Below are 16,142 nucleotides of genomic sequence, written 5' to 3'. Positions count from 1 at the left end.
TTCGTTTAAATTGTTTAAATTTTATACATCATCAAGGAATATTTTACTATTTTGTAATTTAAAATTTTAATTAGAAAAGGAAAACAACACCTCTTAAAATGCAAGACACATAAATGGACTCAAGATCCAAATGTCAGTACATCAAAGACATCAAAGTCACATCTTCACTAGAAAATACTTCCAAGTATGCCGTAACTCATAAATAAGAAAAGTAGAATAGTGAATTCCATTCTGTAACTTGGGAAATTTCTTATAAAAGCAATGAGCATCCCATCTCCCACTCCCACTCCCATCCCAATATGGGTGAAATGTAGTTCCATTAAATTGTTGTTTTTGCCACTGTCTAAATTCCCACTAAACTAGGGTCTTTTTACCCTTTTTAAACAGCTTTTTAGGGAAGTATTGAGCCTTTTTACGCTAATGTAATTTTAAAATATATTATATTAAGAGCTAAAAAAAAAGGGAAGGAAGTAGGAAAGGGGGTGGGGGACAGGAAGGGGGGAGGGAGGAAGGGAAAATCATTATGTTTTTGGAATTGTATCTGCAGATCACATTGAATCTGTTAAAAACTAATTAAAATGTTTTTTAAAAATTAAAAAAGCAACAAGCAGGGGCAGCACTGTGGCATAGTGTGTTAATCTGGTACCCAATATGGATGCTGGTTCAAGTCCTGGCCACTCCAATTGTAATACAGCTTCCTGTTAATGCACCTGGGAAAGCAGCAGGGGATGGCCCAAGTCCTTGGCACCCCCGCACTGATGTGGGAGACCCAAAAGAAGCTCCTGGCTACTGAGTCTGGACCAGCCCAGCTAGCCGTTGTGGCCATTTGGAGAGTAAACCAGTGGATGGAAGATCTCTTTCTGCATCTCCCTCTCTCTAACTCTGCCTTTCAAATAAATAAATAAATCTTAAGGGAAAAAAAGCAATGAGCATAAGACACCAACTGGCCTACTATTTATACATATTTATAATAAATATTAAATCTATTTATATAGAGATTAAAGCACTGAAATATTCAATTCCAGTTTTACTCACCAATGTACAGTTCCTGTACATAGTAGGCACCCCGTGTTTGTTGAATGAACTAAAGCTTGATGACATATTCTTGGATTTCTAATCTGACATGCCACTTTTAGCTAACATTTTCATAATCCTAATCAAGGTAAGCATTTACCTGAAACCATGATCAGTTCTCAAAAACGAGATTTAAATTTGAAGGATTTTGTTTATATATGTTGATTTAAGTATATAGAGAAGCTTTATAATATCTTTAGCACTAGGAACAATTATTAGTACTAAGAAAAATGTATTTCTACAGCTAATGCCTCCATTCAGCAACTTTTTAGTGGCAGACGGCATAGACTCAAGCCAGACTGCCTAAAACCAGATTCCAATTCTACCACTTACTTACTACCTGTGCAACTTTACACAAGCTCCAACTGTGAATGCCTTAGTTTCTTCACCTGAAGAATCAGGGTAAGAGCAGTACCCATCTTCCTCCTGCTATGAAGATTAAATGAGTTCAGGAACAGAAAGCACTAAAGATGGTGTACTGGCATCCAATACTGCAGTGCCAGTTCAAGCCCCAGCTGCTTTAATTCTGATCCAGCTCCCAGCTAAGGCACTCTGGAAAGCAGCAGCAGATGATCCAAGTGCTTGGGACCCTGCACCCACATGGGAGACCTAGATGGAGTTCCAGGCTCATGGCTTCAGCATGGCCCAGTCGTGGCCACTGCATCCATTTTGGGAATGAACCAGCAGATGGAAGATCTTTTCCTCTCTCTGCCTTTCCCTCTCTGTCACTCTGCCTTTCAAATAAAAAAAAAAAAAAAATTGTTTAGCCAAAAAAAAAGGATGGTGTCTGGTGATAGTAAGGATTTTTTTTAAAGATTTATTTTATTTGAAAGTCAGAGCTATACAGATAGAGAAGGAAAGGCAGAGGGAGAGAGAGAAAGAGGTCGTCCATCCACTGGTTCACTCCCCTAACTGGCTGCCAAAGTCAGAGCTGTGCCAATCCAAAGCCAGGAGCCAGGAGCTTCTTCAGGTCTCCCATGCAGGTGCAGAGGTCTAAGAACTTGAGCCATCTTCTACTGCATTCCCAGGCCATAGCAGAGAGCTGGAATGGAAGCGGAGCAGCCGGGACTTGACCAGCGCCTACATGGGATGCTGGCACTGCAGGCAGCGGCTTTACCCACTACACCACAGCGTGGCCCCTATAGTAAGGATTTAACATAAGTTACTTTTTAAAAAAGTTTGCATTGCTTGTGTCCTCTACATTAATGAGTAAATGCATCATTCATCAGAAAGATGAGAAAATTCATTTTATAAATTTCATATATAGGAGAGAAAGCTAAGGAAAGAACTAGCTAAACAGAGAGATAAGGAGTTTGAGGAAGAGAAGGAGAGCTTTATGAAGAGCAAATTTAGACAGGACTACCTTCTAGTGTTAAGTGTGTGTGTGTGTGTGTGTCTGTCTGTGTTAGAGAAGGGGCTTTCCAGCCTACCTGAATGAACCTTTTAGGGTCAGGAGACAGAAGGCAAGCTCTCAAAACCAACGGAGATGGAAAAGAGCTAAAACAGAATGTGCTCTGAGAAAATCAGGGGGGAGTGAGAGAAAACTGCTGTCGGAGGTAGAAGAGATACAGGGCAGGGAAGAGTGTACTGGAGAGAATGCAGCGTAGTGGTTAGGTGGGAGAGGAAAAACATCTGTGTTTACGAAAGTGTATGACTCAAACGACGAAAAGAACTAAGTCCGTCTTGAATGTTTCGCTTCCAACTTTCTTCGAAGTTGAAGAAAGGGCCTGACTTGTTAACAGGGTATAAAAATTTTTTGAAAATAAATCACCTAAGTGTTTTTTAGCACCTAATTCAAAAAGAGGTTAAAAAATTGAGTGATGTTCCATTTAACAAAACTCCTTAAATCTCCCAAAACTTACTTACAATTTGTATTTCCTAAGAGTAGCTCACTCTCTCTTCTTGCCTCTCAATACATTTTGGTAACAGGTTTCTCAAGACTTGTATGTTTAAAAATAAAAAGAACACAAATGAAACTGAAGCTTTCTCCTAGCAGTAATTATCAATGACACTTGAATTAACTGGAGAGGTCAACATGCACCTCAGTAAGTGGTACATTCTCTACAGACTTCACGTCAAATACGTAACAGTGCAATGCTTCTCAGATCAATTACACAATTATAAATAACCCAGGAAACTATTTAAGATCTTTTAACATTTAATAAAAATTCCAAGAAAACTGTTAACTCTGATTTCTACATAGGTATTGTTATTACCAGAAAACACTGCAGGCATGAAAACTTATTAAATAATAAAATTATGTGAGTGATTAAATTCTACTTAAGTAGAACTTCACAGAGAAAAGGAATGAATAAAACTTTCTAAGTAAAAAGCTTATTTATGTATTCTCAATCAATGATGTTAAGTAACAAACCACTAAGGTATTCAGATTATACAGAATACATTTTAAAAACAGATAGAAGTTCCAGGACTACATTAAATAGCAATGGTGACAGTGGGCATCTTTGGTTCCGGATCTCAGTGGGAATGTTTCCAGGTTTTCCCCATTCAATAGGATGCTGGCTATGGGTTTGTCATATATTGCCTCGATTGTGTTGAGGAATGTTCCTTCTATACCCATTTTGCTTGAAGTTTTCATCATGAAAAGATGTTGTATTTTATCAAATGCATTCTCTGCATATACTGAGATAATCAAATGGTTTTTGTTCTTCAATTTGTTAATGTGATGTATCACATTGATTGATTTGCAAATGCTGAACCATTTCTGCATACCTGGGATAAATCCCACTTGGTTTGGGTGAATGATCTTTCTGATGTGTTGTTGGATTTGACGAATTGATATTTTGTTGAAGATTTTTGCATCTATGTTCATCAGGGATATTGTTATATAGTTCTCTTTCTCTGATGTATCTTTTTCAGATTTAGGTATTAAGGTGAGGAAAGCTTCATCGAAGGAATTTTGGAGGATTCCCTCCCTTTCAATTGTTTTGAATACCTTGAGAAGAATTGGAATCAGTTCCTCTTTAAATGTCTGGTAGAATTCAGCAGTGAAGCCATCTAGTCCTAGGCTTTTCTTTCTCTATCAGATTGAATTTCCGTCTTGGTTATTCGTCTGTTTAGATTTTCTATATCACATGACTCAATTTTGGTAGATAGTATGTTTCTAGGAATGTATTCATTTCTTCTAGGTTTCCTAATTTGTTGGCATACAGTAATTTCTGTATGTTGGCATGTAGTAATTTCTGATGATTCTTTTTATTTCTGTGGTACCTGTTGTTACATTTCCTTTTTCATCTCTGATTTTATTGATCTGGGTCTTTTCCTCCTCCTCCTTTTTTTTTTGGGGGGGGGGTGTTAGTTGTGCCAATGGTATATCAATACTATTTGAAATAACTATATTTATAATACAGTTATATATTATCTCTCGATTCTTCCTTTCCTCCCTCCCACCACTCACTCAAAAGAAAAAAAAAAGAAAAAAAAAGAAAAATTTTGAATGCTAACTTAAAAATTTGTGAGGAAGTACATCATTCTTCAGAATTCTTGTGTAGGTTACACAAAAAGGTTTAAAGAGCAATAATATAGAAATTGTGTGGCCCAGCCCTCTCTGACTTCAGTAGCTGTAGAGCATTAAAAGTGAAGAGACTGAACCAATCAATAAAAAAGTGCAACACTACCTACAATTCCTCAGAATAGTATAGCACTTGTGTAGTTACCTAACCATATTCAAGAGGAAATCTGAAAATTACTTTAGAGTGCTCTTAACTAATAACTGTAGGGATTATCCAAATCATACAATAAACTCAAGCTGAAGCAACAGAAATAAATAGCTGGGAAAAACTGTTTTAGTATAGGGTAACACAAGTAGTACTCCATGGTCAGGAACATACAGATAACAGATCTCAGATATTCTTCTAAGTGCTTAAGGAGACAGTCTCTATCATGTAACACAGGAACTGAAGGATTTGTCCATCACTGTATAGAAGATAAGCTGGAAGTGGTGATGGACAGAAAAACAGAGACATATAAATCAGGATGAAATACTATTTCCATGGCTGACATATAACCACACTGGAAGCTGCACTATAATTCAAGTACCAACATTTAAAAAAACTCCAATTTCCTAAACCTAAATTCTTTTATTTACAAATAGAGAACATTGAAACTGGATCATCACCACCAAGATAATATCTAGCTTAAAAATCCAGTACCTGTGGTCACTGTTCACTGGACACATATATTTGAGTATATATATAATGTAGGGAATCACTTCCCAACTTAAATAGCACTATGTTTATATATTCTTTCCATATCAGTATACACACAGTACTCCTTCTCTCATCATTAAGAAACTTAAATACCAGAATTTCAAACTTGTGGAGTCATTAAGGAATGTTGCCTGCAAAATGAAGTAAGTACCAAAATCTTCAGAACATTAGATTCCTTTCTGTGCCTGGCTATTCCAAGTAATTTTCCAGTGTTATGACAACAGAGAAAAGAGTGATCCTAGATCCCAATCTATATTTGCAAGTTCAGGGGACAAAGGATTCGGCTTTGCAAGAATGCTTTTCCTTTTGCCTAACCTGGCTCATGAAGTCCAATCCTATCACTCAATATTTCTTTGTTCTTTTCCAAAGTTCCTTCTCCAAGTTTCTGATAAGAATTTATCTACTCAGAAGAATTCATCATTCCAGCAAAAAATCTCCAAACTATTTCCTTCAGGGCTCCTTTCTGCTCTGCAGGCCTCCGGTGATTTTCCTTTGTGAAAAGATCCTGGATTGTAGTAAAGAGCGGCCAGGAAAAAGGAACGACACTGTAGAGCAGAAATAAACCATCTGAATTGTAACTGAAGCATTTGTAGTTCAGAATCCAATATACTACTAGTCACTAGAACCTAATTTTAAAAAATTTTTTAATTTTTAATTTTTTTTTGACAGGCAGAGTTAGACAGTGAGAGAGAGATAGAGAGAAAGATCTTCCTTTTCTGTTGGTTCACCCCCCAAATGGTCGCTATGGCCGGTGCGCTGCGCCAATCCGAAGCCAGGAGCCAGGTGCTTCCTCCTGGTCTCCCATGTGGGTGCAGGGCCCAAGCACGTGGGCCATCTTCCACTGCCTTTCTGGGCCACAGCAGAGAGCTGGACTGGAAGAGGAGCAACCGGAACAGAACTGGCGCCCCAACAGGGACCAGAACCCAGGGTGCCGGTGCCACAGGCGGAGGATTAGCCTAGTGAGCCGCGGCGCCGGCCACTAGAACCTAATTTTGAGCATGTTACTTTTTGGAATGAAGAATTAACCTTTTTGATTATTTCGTGATATATATATTGCAAAATATATATATATAAATATTTATATATAAATATATTTAATTTATATACATTTATATTTAAATTTTATATATAAATATATCATCTATATAATGTATGATATATAATATATATTTAAAATTTATAATATATAAATTTATAAATATAATACTATATATTAAATATTTATATATTATATATTAATACATTTATAAAATATATATATCACAAAAAATATATATATATATATCGCAAAAGAATGGCCCACTTCATGCCTACTTATTTCTGACATTTAATGTTTGACTTATTATTCATTCCCAAAACTAAAGACTAAAGCTTTCGTATGTTAGGCTACTCAACTTGTAGAAATATTTTTCACATTGACAATTAGCCTCTGACCACTTATTACTCCCAACCATTTACCATTTATACTTAAGGATGCCCTATTCATACTTTCTTCCAGTTATTACTATTTTTGTATCAAAAATTTTATATCCATGTCTTCCTTCCTCAATTCCAACTTTTCAACTAATCCCTTAGTTCATAGACTCTCGTCTCCCATCCAGGAATCTTCACAGTCAACTTTTTCCCCTTCTTCCCTCAATTTTCACTAACGCTGCGTTCTCCCTTCCCACCTTTCACTTATACTCCAGAAGCAGAAGCAGCAGGAACACACAATAATGCAGAGAGACAAAAAGGTGCTCTGGAGCTCCTGTCCTGTTGTCTACACAAGATTCTAAGGATTCTGTCAATGTTTTATTAACAAAATTGAAAAATAATACAATATGGTTCTAACAATGTATGGGATCTACGCTACAACCTAAGAAGAGGTGAGTAGCAGAAAAAGGTCTCTGAGGTATGTCTTGTGAATAAATTAGTGCTAGCACATACTTTTGAGGATAGGATATTTAAAAAGATAAAAATCATTGCAAAGACTCACCCAGGAAATTAGGATAGAGATGGTCAATATTGTCCACAACATAGTTACACTTGGGACATCTGTTATTGTCCTCCAAACTCTGATGAATACACTTGTAGCTATTAGCAGGGAAAAAGAATAAAACAGGCTTACTCAAATGTACAAAAATTAAATTGGTCACAAATGATGCCTAGTCTTCCATTCTTCATTTTCAACTTAAATAATCTAACAACTCAATCTCCACTCATATTTTCAAATCACAAACAAGACACTCATGGCACTTAATAGTTGAACAGTATAAAAAGTTATTTCAAAGTAAATCTGAATAATAATCTCACTACATATAAAATTATCAAAGATGTAGTAACTAAATTTTAAATTTATTCAATGTGAAAAGTATATAACACCACCAGAAAAGCTATGGCTGCTTTCAATAAACAAAAAGATCCATGCTCTTAGAGTACTTATATCCTTAATACATAAAGAGCTTATTCAAGTAAAAAAAAGAGAAACATTAGTTAATTCTTGAGAAAATCATAAACTTCACCAGCAACATAGTGGTTGTTTGTTTGTTTGTTTTTAGGCAGGAGGTTAGCTTGGCAGTTAAGTTGTCTGTGTCCAACATCTAAGCGGCTAGGTTAAAATCCAGGGTCTGGCTCGGACTCCAACTTTCTACCAGCACAGACCCTGCAAGGCAATGGTAATGGTGCAAGTAACTGGGATCCTGTCACCCACCAAGGAGACTTGGACTGTATCCCAAGCTCCTGGCCCAGCCCTGGCCACTGAAGATGTTTGCAGAGTGAACTGGCAGATGGAGCTCATCTATTTCTTTGTCTCTCTCTCTTGCTCGGTAATAAATAAAAAATAATTTTTAAATATTTAAATTAAACACAAGTTTTACCACTCAGAATGAAGCCTTTCCTAAAGGCAAGTTGCATGAAAAATGTTAAGATTTTGCATAACCTTTAGTGTATTTTACTGCTAGGAATTTAGCTCAAGAATATATCTATATATTATATATATAGATATATATATATAGAAGATGATCAATGTAGAGTTATCTATGAATAGCAAAATAAAATAGAAGCAACCTAAACATTAGGAAAAAGACTAAACAAAATTGTAAATAATAATCCAATGCAATGATATATAGCCAATAAAAATCATATGTAACATTTCTGCCACAGAAATAATCTATGAGTAATTGTCACAATAGTAATATGATGTATGAAATTTTCCTTTCTTGCACATTTAGTGATGTTGGACCTTTTGCAACTGTGAATTAACTTACAATTAAAAACAGAGAACTATTTAAATACACTGTTCAACCAAATCATGGACATATATCAAAGTAACATAAGAAAAGTCACTATATCATAATACTGCTAATTAAATGATAAAATATAATACAGTGGATATAATACAATCCTATTTCTGTTAAAAAATAAATGTGTATATTTAAAATAAACTGAAAAAATTCACAGTATTAATACTATATCTCTGAGCAATATAATTAATTATAAGAAATGTTTTCTTTGTAGATTTCTTTAATCAAAGTTTGTACAGTAAATATATATTAGTTCTAAAAATGAAAAACCTTCTAATAAATTACAAGTGTGATTTATAAAGATCATTCCTAAAATGAAATCACATCTTTTATTCTATATCCAAATTACTATAAATTTACTTCAGCTTTACAAATTAAAGTACATTTTTATATCCACCTATCCCCTCTACCTTATTAAGAAGCTAGAGATGAACAAACCTATCCCAAGAGATATTCCATCATCATCCTGTTATCAATTAGTTTCTCATTTCAGATGTGTCACTTTCACAATAAGCAAAAAAGAGGAAGATAGAATCACAATAACGTTTGCTTTTAACACAATACAGGGCCTAAAACTTGGAATAAGTACCTGACAGATGATAGATATTCAAAGATCTGTTGGCCAAATAGTCAGTACTTTAGTAACAACAGCATCACCTCATTTAACTATGACAAAGCTAGAACTGCCACATTATTACAGGATATGCTTTTGTTTGCATTTTTATTCTAAGACAAAAGTATTAACATACATAAATAAATACAATACAGTAAGAATCCCAACATGGAGAAATTTATAGTCTACTAAGAGTAAATAGGATATAGTTCACTTACCACATAAGATAATGAATTAGAATTATGTAGGAATACACATGGCAAGATTTAATTCTTTAAAAAAAAAAATCAACAAACAAAAAAGCAAGCCATGTTTTTAAAATGTTAGGAAATCAGCAAACAATGACAAGAACATACTAAGCTGTTAAGAATTTGCCAGCATACAAGAAACTGTTCCAGAGAGCATTCTCCTTTTTCTCTGGCTTCCTAATCACACTGCATACCAATAAGCTTACCGCCACACTATCCCTCCTAGAACAAAACATTGTAGGGATACAGCAGAAAGAACTGTCCTCAGGAACAAATTTCAAGTGACGTGTTGCACTGCACTGGATGACATCCATCTGCACTATAAATTAAAGAGCATCACACTACAGACCACAGTACAAAACTTCAGCGACAAAGTGTCACAGGTTTATCTTACAGTGTCTTCACTAACACCCCCCAGCAGAACTGCTCTAACCTGTGAAATGGTAACTCTGTGGTATCAGCCTTCTGGAGGCAGGGATTTGGTTTACACATCTCTGAATCCTTAGTGTCTAGCACAACAGTCTGCTACAGAATTCTAACTCAATAGTGCAACATGCATGAAGAACTAGGTATAAACAAGGAAGCAACACATTTCTGCTGCACTATGGATCATATAGGAGTAAAAATTCATTCTCATTCATCTAACTTACTTGCCTATCACTATCACACAACACTTTGGATGCCAAGAGACTGGTAAGTGACTAACCTTGTCATCCAAATAAGTAGGCATAAAGACGTAAACAATGTGACAAATAAATAAATAACTGGGGTCCACTTGAGTGGTTTTCAAGTTACTCTCTGTTGTTCTCAAAAATAGAGCTGGCACTGTGTCACAGTGGATAAAGCCACCGCCTGCATTAACAGCATTCCATATGGGCTTCAGTTCATGTCCTGGCTGCTCCATTTGTGATCCAGCTCCCTGCTACTGTCCTGAGCAAAGCACAGGAAGATGGCCCATGTATTTGGGTCCCTGCCACCCACATGGAAGAAGAAAATGAAGCTCTGGGCTGCTGGCTTTGTCCTGGTTCAGCCTAGGCTGTTGCAGCTACCTAAGGAGTGAACCAGGAGATGGAAGATCTCTCTCCCTTCCCGTAACTCTTTCAAATGAATGAATAAACCTTTTTTTAAAAAAATTAGTATTCACTATCACAGTTTGGTGACATACATTGGTGCCCTTAATATTTACTATTAAGTATATATCAAATAATAAAAGTTAGGTATTTAGTTCTCTGCAGATGTATACACTTATCTGTATACCTGTCCATAAAACAATATATAAATATCTTTTTTTCTTTTTTTTTTTTTTGACAGGCAGAGTGGATAGTGAGAGAGAGAGAGAATATCTTTTTCTAAGTAGAGATGAAAACATACAAAAAAACTCTGAGTAATCAGAAAATGCTATAAACAGAAAAACAGCAGCAAGGACATATCAGCTCCAGTTATCAAATATAATAAACAGATCTTAAAAAAAGACTAATAGTACAGTACAAGACAATGGAATAGCCAAGAGTCTGAAAGGGCCACCTGACACCCAGGTTACATATGCTGTGAGATGATAACACCAAAGGACTCCATTAACTATCATTAATTTATAATGAAACAAAATAGTAAATCAGGACTTGGTGGACATCAAGTCGAAGAAGTGAGGTGAAGAGGACAGGCCAGACAAACACAAAGAGCCAATTTTACCTTTATAGCTCATAGAACCCAAATTTATTTTTATACTGAGTCTTAGCCATGCTACTGTTAATAGCAGATTTATATGAGAGAAGAAATTTTCAAGCAGTAATAAATAAAGTGATAACAGTTTCTCCTAGCATCTCCAACCTATTACTAGGAAAGACTTCGCCTTTGTACATGGGATGAGGGATAAACTGATATGATCTAATTTTGATTTAGTTTCCCTGATTTAAACGGACCTTTCAAGTAGTATACTGCTTAGCTACAGTTACCAGCCAGGATGCAGCTTAGACAAGAGTTGATGGAACAGCCTGGCCTCACGTTTCAGGAAAAACAACAGAATTTTGCTTTAAACAACACTGCAATTAAGTTTCACAGTATAGCAAGTGACACTGGCATTGCCAGCCTTTGGTTTCATTAGCTCCTGCCAATGCTACAGTCTCTATCCTATCAAAGTTTGCTCTTGTGTAGGTATCCTAAAACATTGTAATGAAGTAAACTGTTCTCATCTGAAGGGGGAAACCAATGGGATCTCCATCCCCCTTTCTGTGACACTACCTTTCAAATAAATAAATAAATAAATATTTTTAAAAGGGGGGGACACACTGTAGCATAGTGGGTTAAATTGCCACCTGTGATGCTGCATCATATAGGTACTGGTTCCTGTCCCAGCTGCTCTGCTTCCAATCCAGTTCCCTATTAATGGCCTGGGAAACCAGCAGAAAGATGGCCCAAGTACCAAGGCCCCTGCCACCTAACATGGGAGATGTGAAAGAAGCTCCTGGCTTTGGCCTGGCCCAGCCCTGGCAGCTGCAGCCATTTGGGGATCAAGCCAGTAGATGGAAAATCTCTCCCTGTCTCTCCTTCACTTCCTATAACTCTGCTTTACAAATAGATAAATAAATCTTTAAAAAGAAACAAAGAACCCAACCAACCAATCAACCAACCAACCAACCAACCAATCAAAGGGTTTCCCAACAATGATCTAAAGATACCATCAAGATTGTAGGATCAGGCCGTGCCGTGGCTCAACAGGCTAATCCTCCGCCTTCCGGCACCGGCACACTGGGTTGCAGTCCTGGTCGGGGCATCGGATTCTGTCCCGGTTGCCCCTCTTTCCAGGCCAGCTCTCTGCTGTGGCCTGGGAGTGCAGTAGAGAATGGCCCAAGTGCTTGGGTCCTGCACCCCGTGGGAGACCAGGAGAAGCACCTGGCTCCTGCCTTCGGATCAGCGCAGTATGCAGGCCGCAGCGCGCCAGCTACGGTGGCCATGGGAGGGTGAACCAACGACAAGGAAGACCTTTCTCTCTGTCTCTCCTGTCTCCCTCTCTCTCTCTCTATCCACTCTGCCTGTCAAAAAAAAAAAATTGTAGGATCAACTGAAAACGCCAGGCCTACCCAGTTAAAAAGTCAACAAATTATTACACTTCACAACATGGTGAGGCAAGATTACTGAATACATCCAGAGTATTTTTTAAATGCCACAGTAAACATATATAAAACAGGAAAGCTAGAAAAAAAATTTTACAATCCATTTTATATTTCAACACTTTTAAATCTACAACAGAAGAAGTCAAAGAGGAGGAAGAGGATGAGAATAAGGAAAACAGGGAGTAGAGGAGGAAAAGCAACAAGAAGGCAGAGTTGGATTTGCGTGACTTGACAAAGATTAGGTAAATTTTATAGCTAGAAGTAGAACCCTAATTTACTAACTTCAAGAAGTAGCTCTAGATCACCAGTTTTCAATGGTGGGCAATTTTTTCCCCAAGAAATATAGGTACGTCTTAACTGGGAGGAAGGGAGTTGCTACTAATCAGAGGCCATGGACAGTGCTAAACAATCTACACGCACCAGACATTCACCACAACAAAGTATTACGTGGTCTAATGTGTCACTAGCACCAAGGCTGGGGGGTGGCACTGTGGTACAGTGGGTCAACCAGCCCCCTGCCATTCAGGCATCCCATATGGGCACCAGTTCGAGTCTGGACTGCTTCACTTCCAATCCAGGTCCCTGATAATGGCTTGGGAAAGCAGCAGAAGATGGCCCAAGTACCTGGGCCCCTGCCACCCATCTGGAAACCCAGATGAAGATCCCAGCTCCTAGCTTCATCCTGGCCCAGCCACAGATGCACTCACCTGGAGAGTGAACCAGCAGATGAAAGGTTGGTCTCTCTCTCTCTGACTCTCAAGTGAATAAATAAATCATAAAAAAAAAAAATAGTGTCAAGGCTGAAAAAGCCGATTGTAGATCACTCAATTTTCCAGAATAATCAAAATCCAAAAATTCTGAGAGCAGTATATGGTTCCTTATGGAATGCTAAGGTGAAAGATCAATTTACGGGCCAAAGGGAACACTGCTGCTGAATAATCTGACTGAAAAGACCAAGACCATTTATATGTCAGTTTAATAATAATAATCAATCAGGAACTGCCTCTGATTCTCACCTTATCAGAACTTGGTAGACACTCCATTAGGAATATAAAACAAAATGTGATTTATTCATGAATTGTAATAATGTTAATGCGTTGATATACCAAAAAATAAAATTATTTGAGAAGGTAAAATTGCCTTTAAAAAAAATCCTGGCATAAAGATTCTCAAAGAATACACACAAAGATCCCTTACCCTTGATCACTTCTGAAAAAGTAGGCAAAAAGACAGGAGAAGGGAGAGATTGACATCGTATTTTACATTAGATTTTTCTGTACAATAAAAGTTGCTTTGAAAGCCAAGAGATATTTTGCTCTATGTGAATACATTTTTATTTTAACAAAAAATATAGATAATACAGGCTAAGAAAGTTATATTTATTCTCAACTACCTACCACAGAAGCATCATGCTACACATGAAAACTAAGTACAAACTGGTATTAACAGTAAATATTCTTTATGAATAAAGTATATCAACCTACCACACATCACATCCAACACAGCATAAAAGTATGGGCCTAATATCATTATGAATTAGAATATAAGAACTATCAGAACCCAACAGAAATATTGATAATATATCAATTGAACAGGTAAATAATTTACAAAAAAGTGACTAATCCACAGTAGCATGCACCATCCCCAAGTAAAAAACAAACCTACAAAATAACAAAAGTGATGACTGCAAGCTCCCAGAAAGTCCCAGGACTGCTGAGTGCCAGGAGAATCAACCATGCGATTCGAGGGTTGGAACTTTCAGTCCTCCCTTAAATCTCTGGGGGAAGGGAGAAGGTGCTGAAGGTTGAATTGACTGCCTATGGCCAATGATTTAATTAACAATGGCAGCTTAATGAAGCCTCCATAAAAGTCCAAAAGGACAGGGTTCAGAGAGGGTTGAACAGAGGCAGGTCCTGGGAAGGTGACATCCAAGGAGAGGGCATGGAAACCAACACCCTTACCACATCCATTACCCTACTAACTTCACTTGTCTCTTTTATGTTACTCTTTGTAATAAATCAGCAACAGTTAAGCTTAAAAACAAAAAAGCAAAAAAATGTTAAAAAATACTAAGTGTCAGCAAGGATGTGGAGAAATCAGAACCTTTGTACACTGTTGGTGAGAATATAAATAGTGTGGTCATTAGTAGAAAACAGTATAGCAGCTCCTCAAATTAAATGCAAATTACCATATTTTATCCAACAACTCCACTTCTGGGTATGTATCCAAAAGTACTGAAAGTTGGTTTCTACAGAGTTATCTGTACACACAAGTTCATACCAGGATTATTCACAATAGTCAAGGGGTGGAAGCAACCCCAGTGTCCATGGATGGATGAATAAAACATGATACACACACAAAGCAGTGTTATTCGGCCATAAGAAGGACAATCTGATGCATGCTACAACATGGATTAACAATGAGGACATTACGCTAAGTGAAATAAGGCAGTCTTTAAAAGAGAAATATTTTTCAATTATATGAAGTATTGGGGCCAGTGCTGTTGTGCGGAAGATTAAGCCGCTGTTGCAGCACCAATATCCCAGATGGGTGCTAGTATGAATCCTGGCTGCTCCACTTCAATCCAGCTCCCTATTAATATACCTGGGAAAACAGCAGAGGATGGCCAAAGTGCTTAGCTCCCTGTACCCATGTGGGAGACCTGGATGAAGTTCCTGGTTCTTGGCTTTGGCCTGGTCAACCTTGGCCATTGCAGCCATTTGGGAAGTAAAGCAGCAGATAGAAGATCTCTCTTTCTCTCTGTCTTTCCCTCTCTTACTCTGTAAATTTCACTTTCAAATAAATAAATAAATAAATAAATCTTTAACATGAAGTTTCTAGAGTTCTCATAAAAACAAAAAAACCTCATAAAAACAACGCATGCTGGTCTCCAGGAACTGTGGGAAAGGGAAAATGAGGAGCTATTTAATGGGTAAATAGTTTCAGTTTTACAAGATGAAAAGGTACCTTAGATCAATTATGCAATAATATGAACATACTTAACCCTACTGAACTATACACAGATTATAAATTGTATGCTGTAAGAATCTTACCAAATTTTTAAAGACTCAGATGAACATGACATAATACACGAGGGTATTTTTAAAAGTTCATGGAGGAGCAGGTGTTTGGCACAGCATGTAAGTAACTCGTTGTCACCTCTAGGTATGCTCACATTCCATAGTCAATGCCTGGGATCAAGTCCCACCTCTGCTTGCAAACCAGCTGATGCACACCCTGAGAGGCAGCAGTGAGGACTCAAGTACTGGGGTTGCTGCAACTTACAGGGGACCCAGACTGAGTTTTAGGCTTCTGGTTTCAGCCTGGCCCAGTCCTGGCTATTGCAGGCATTTGTAGAGTGGACAGTGGATGGAAGATCTCTCAATGTCTATGTCTCTCTGCCTTTCAAATGAGTAAAAGTAAATAAATAAAAAAAAAAACTATAAGAAAAAAAGTTCAAGGAAAAATGAAATTAAAAGATGTTTATTTTAGTGCAAAAAAATTTGAAATCCATGCATGAATATTTTGAAGATAATACTGAACAAAGAATTAAAGAAGAGAACAGGGCTGGCGCTGTGGCATAGATT

At 37.2% G+C, this 16,142-nt stretch overlaps 1 protein-coding gene across 3 annotated transcripts in view; it reads right to left on the bottom strand.

Annotated features, from left to right (window-relative positions):
* COP1 (COP1 E3 ubiquitin ligase) overlaps window positions 1-16,142 on the bottom strand; it is a 221,811-nt gene that overhangs the window by 185,383 nt on the left and 20,286 nt on the right. For all 3 annotated transcript variants that reach the window (XM_062192980.1, XM_062192982.1, XM_062192981.1), the window contains exon 3: window positions 7,279-7,376. In XM_062192980.1, the coding sequence (XP_062048964.1) occupies window positions 7,279-7,376 (98 nt within the window). The remainder of the gene's footprint in view (window positions 1-7,278; window positions 7,377-16,142) is intronic.

This window comes from Lepus europaeus, chromosome 5 (assembly GCF_033115175.1).
Source record: "Lepus europaeus isolate LE1 chromosome 5, mLepTim1.pri, whole genome shotgun sequence".
NCBI lineage: Eukaryota > Metazoa > Chordata > Mammalia > Lagomorpha > Leporidae > Lepus > Lepus europaeus.
Note: the sequence above shows the minus strand (reverse complement) of the source record. Positions and strands in the feature narration are given on the sequence as shown.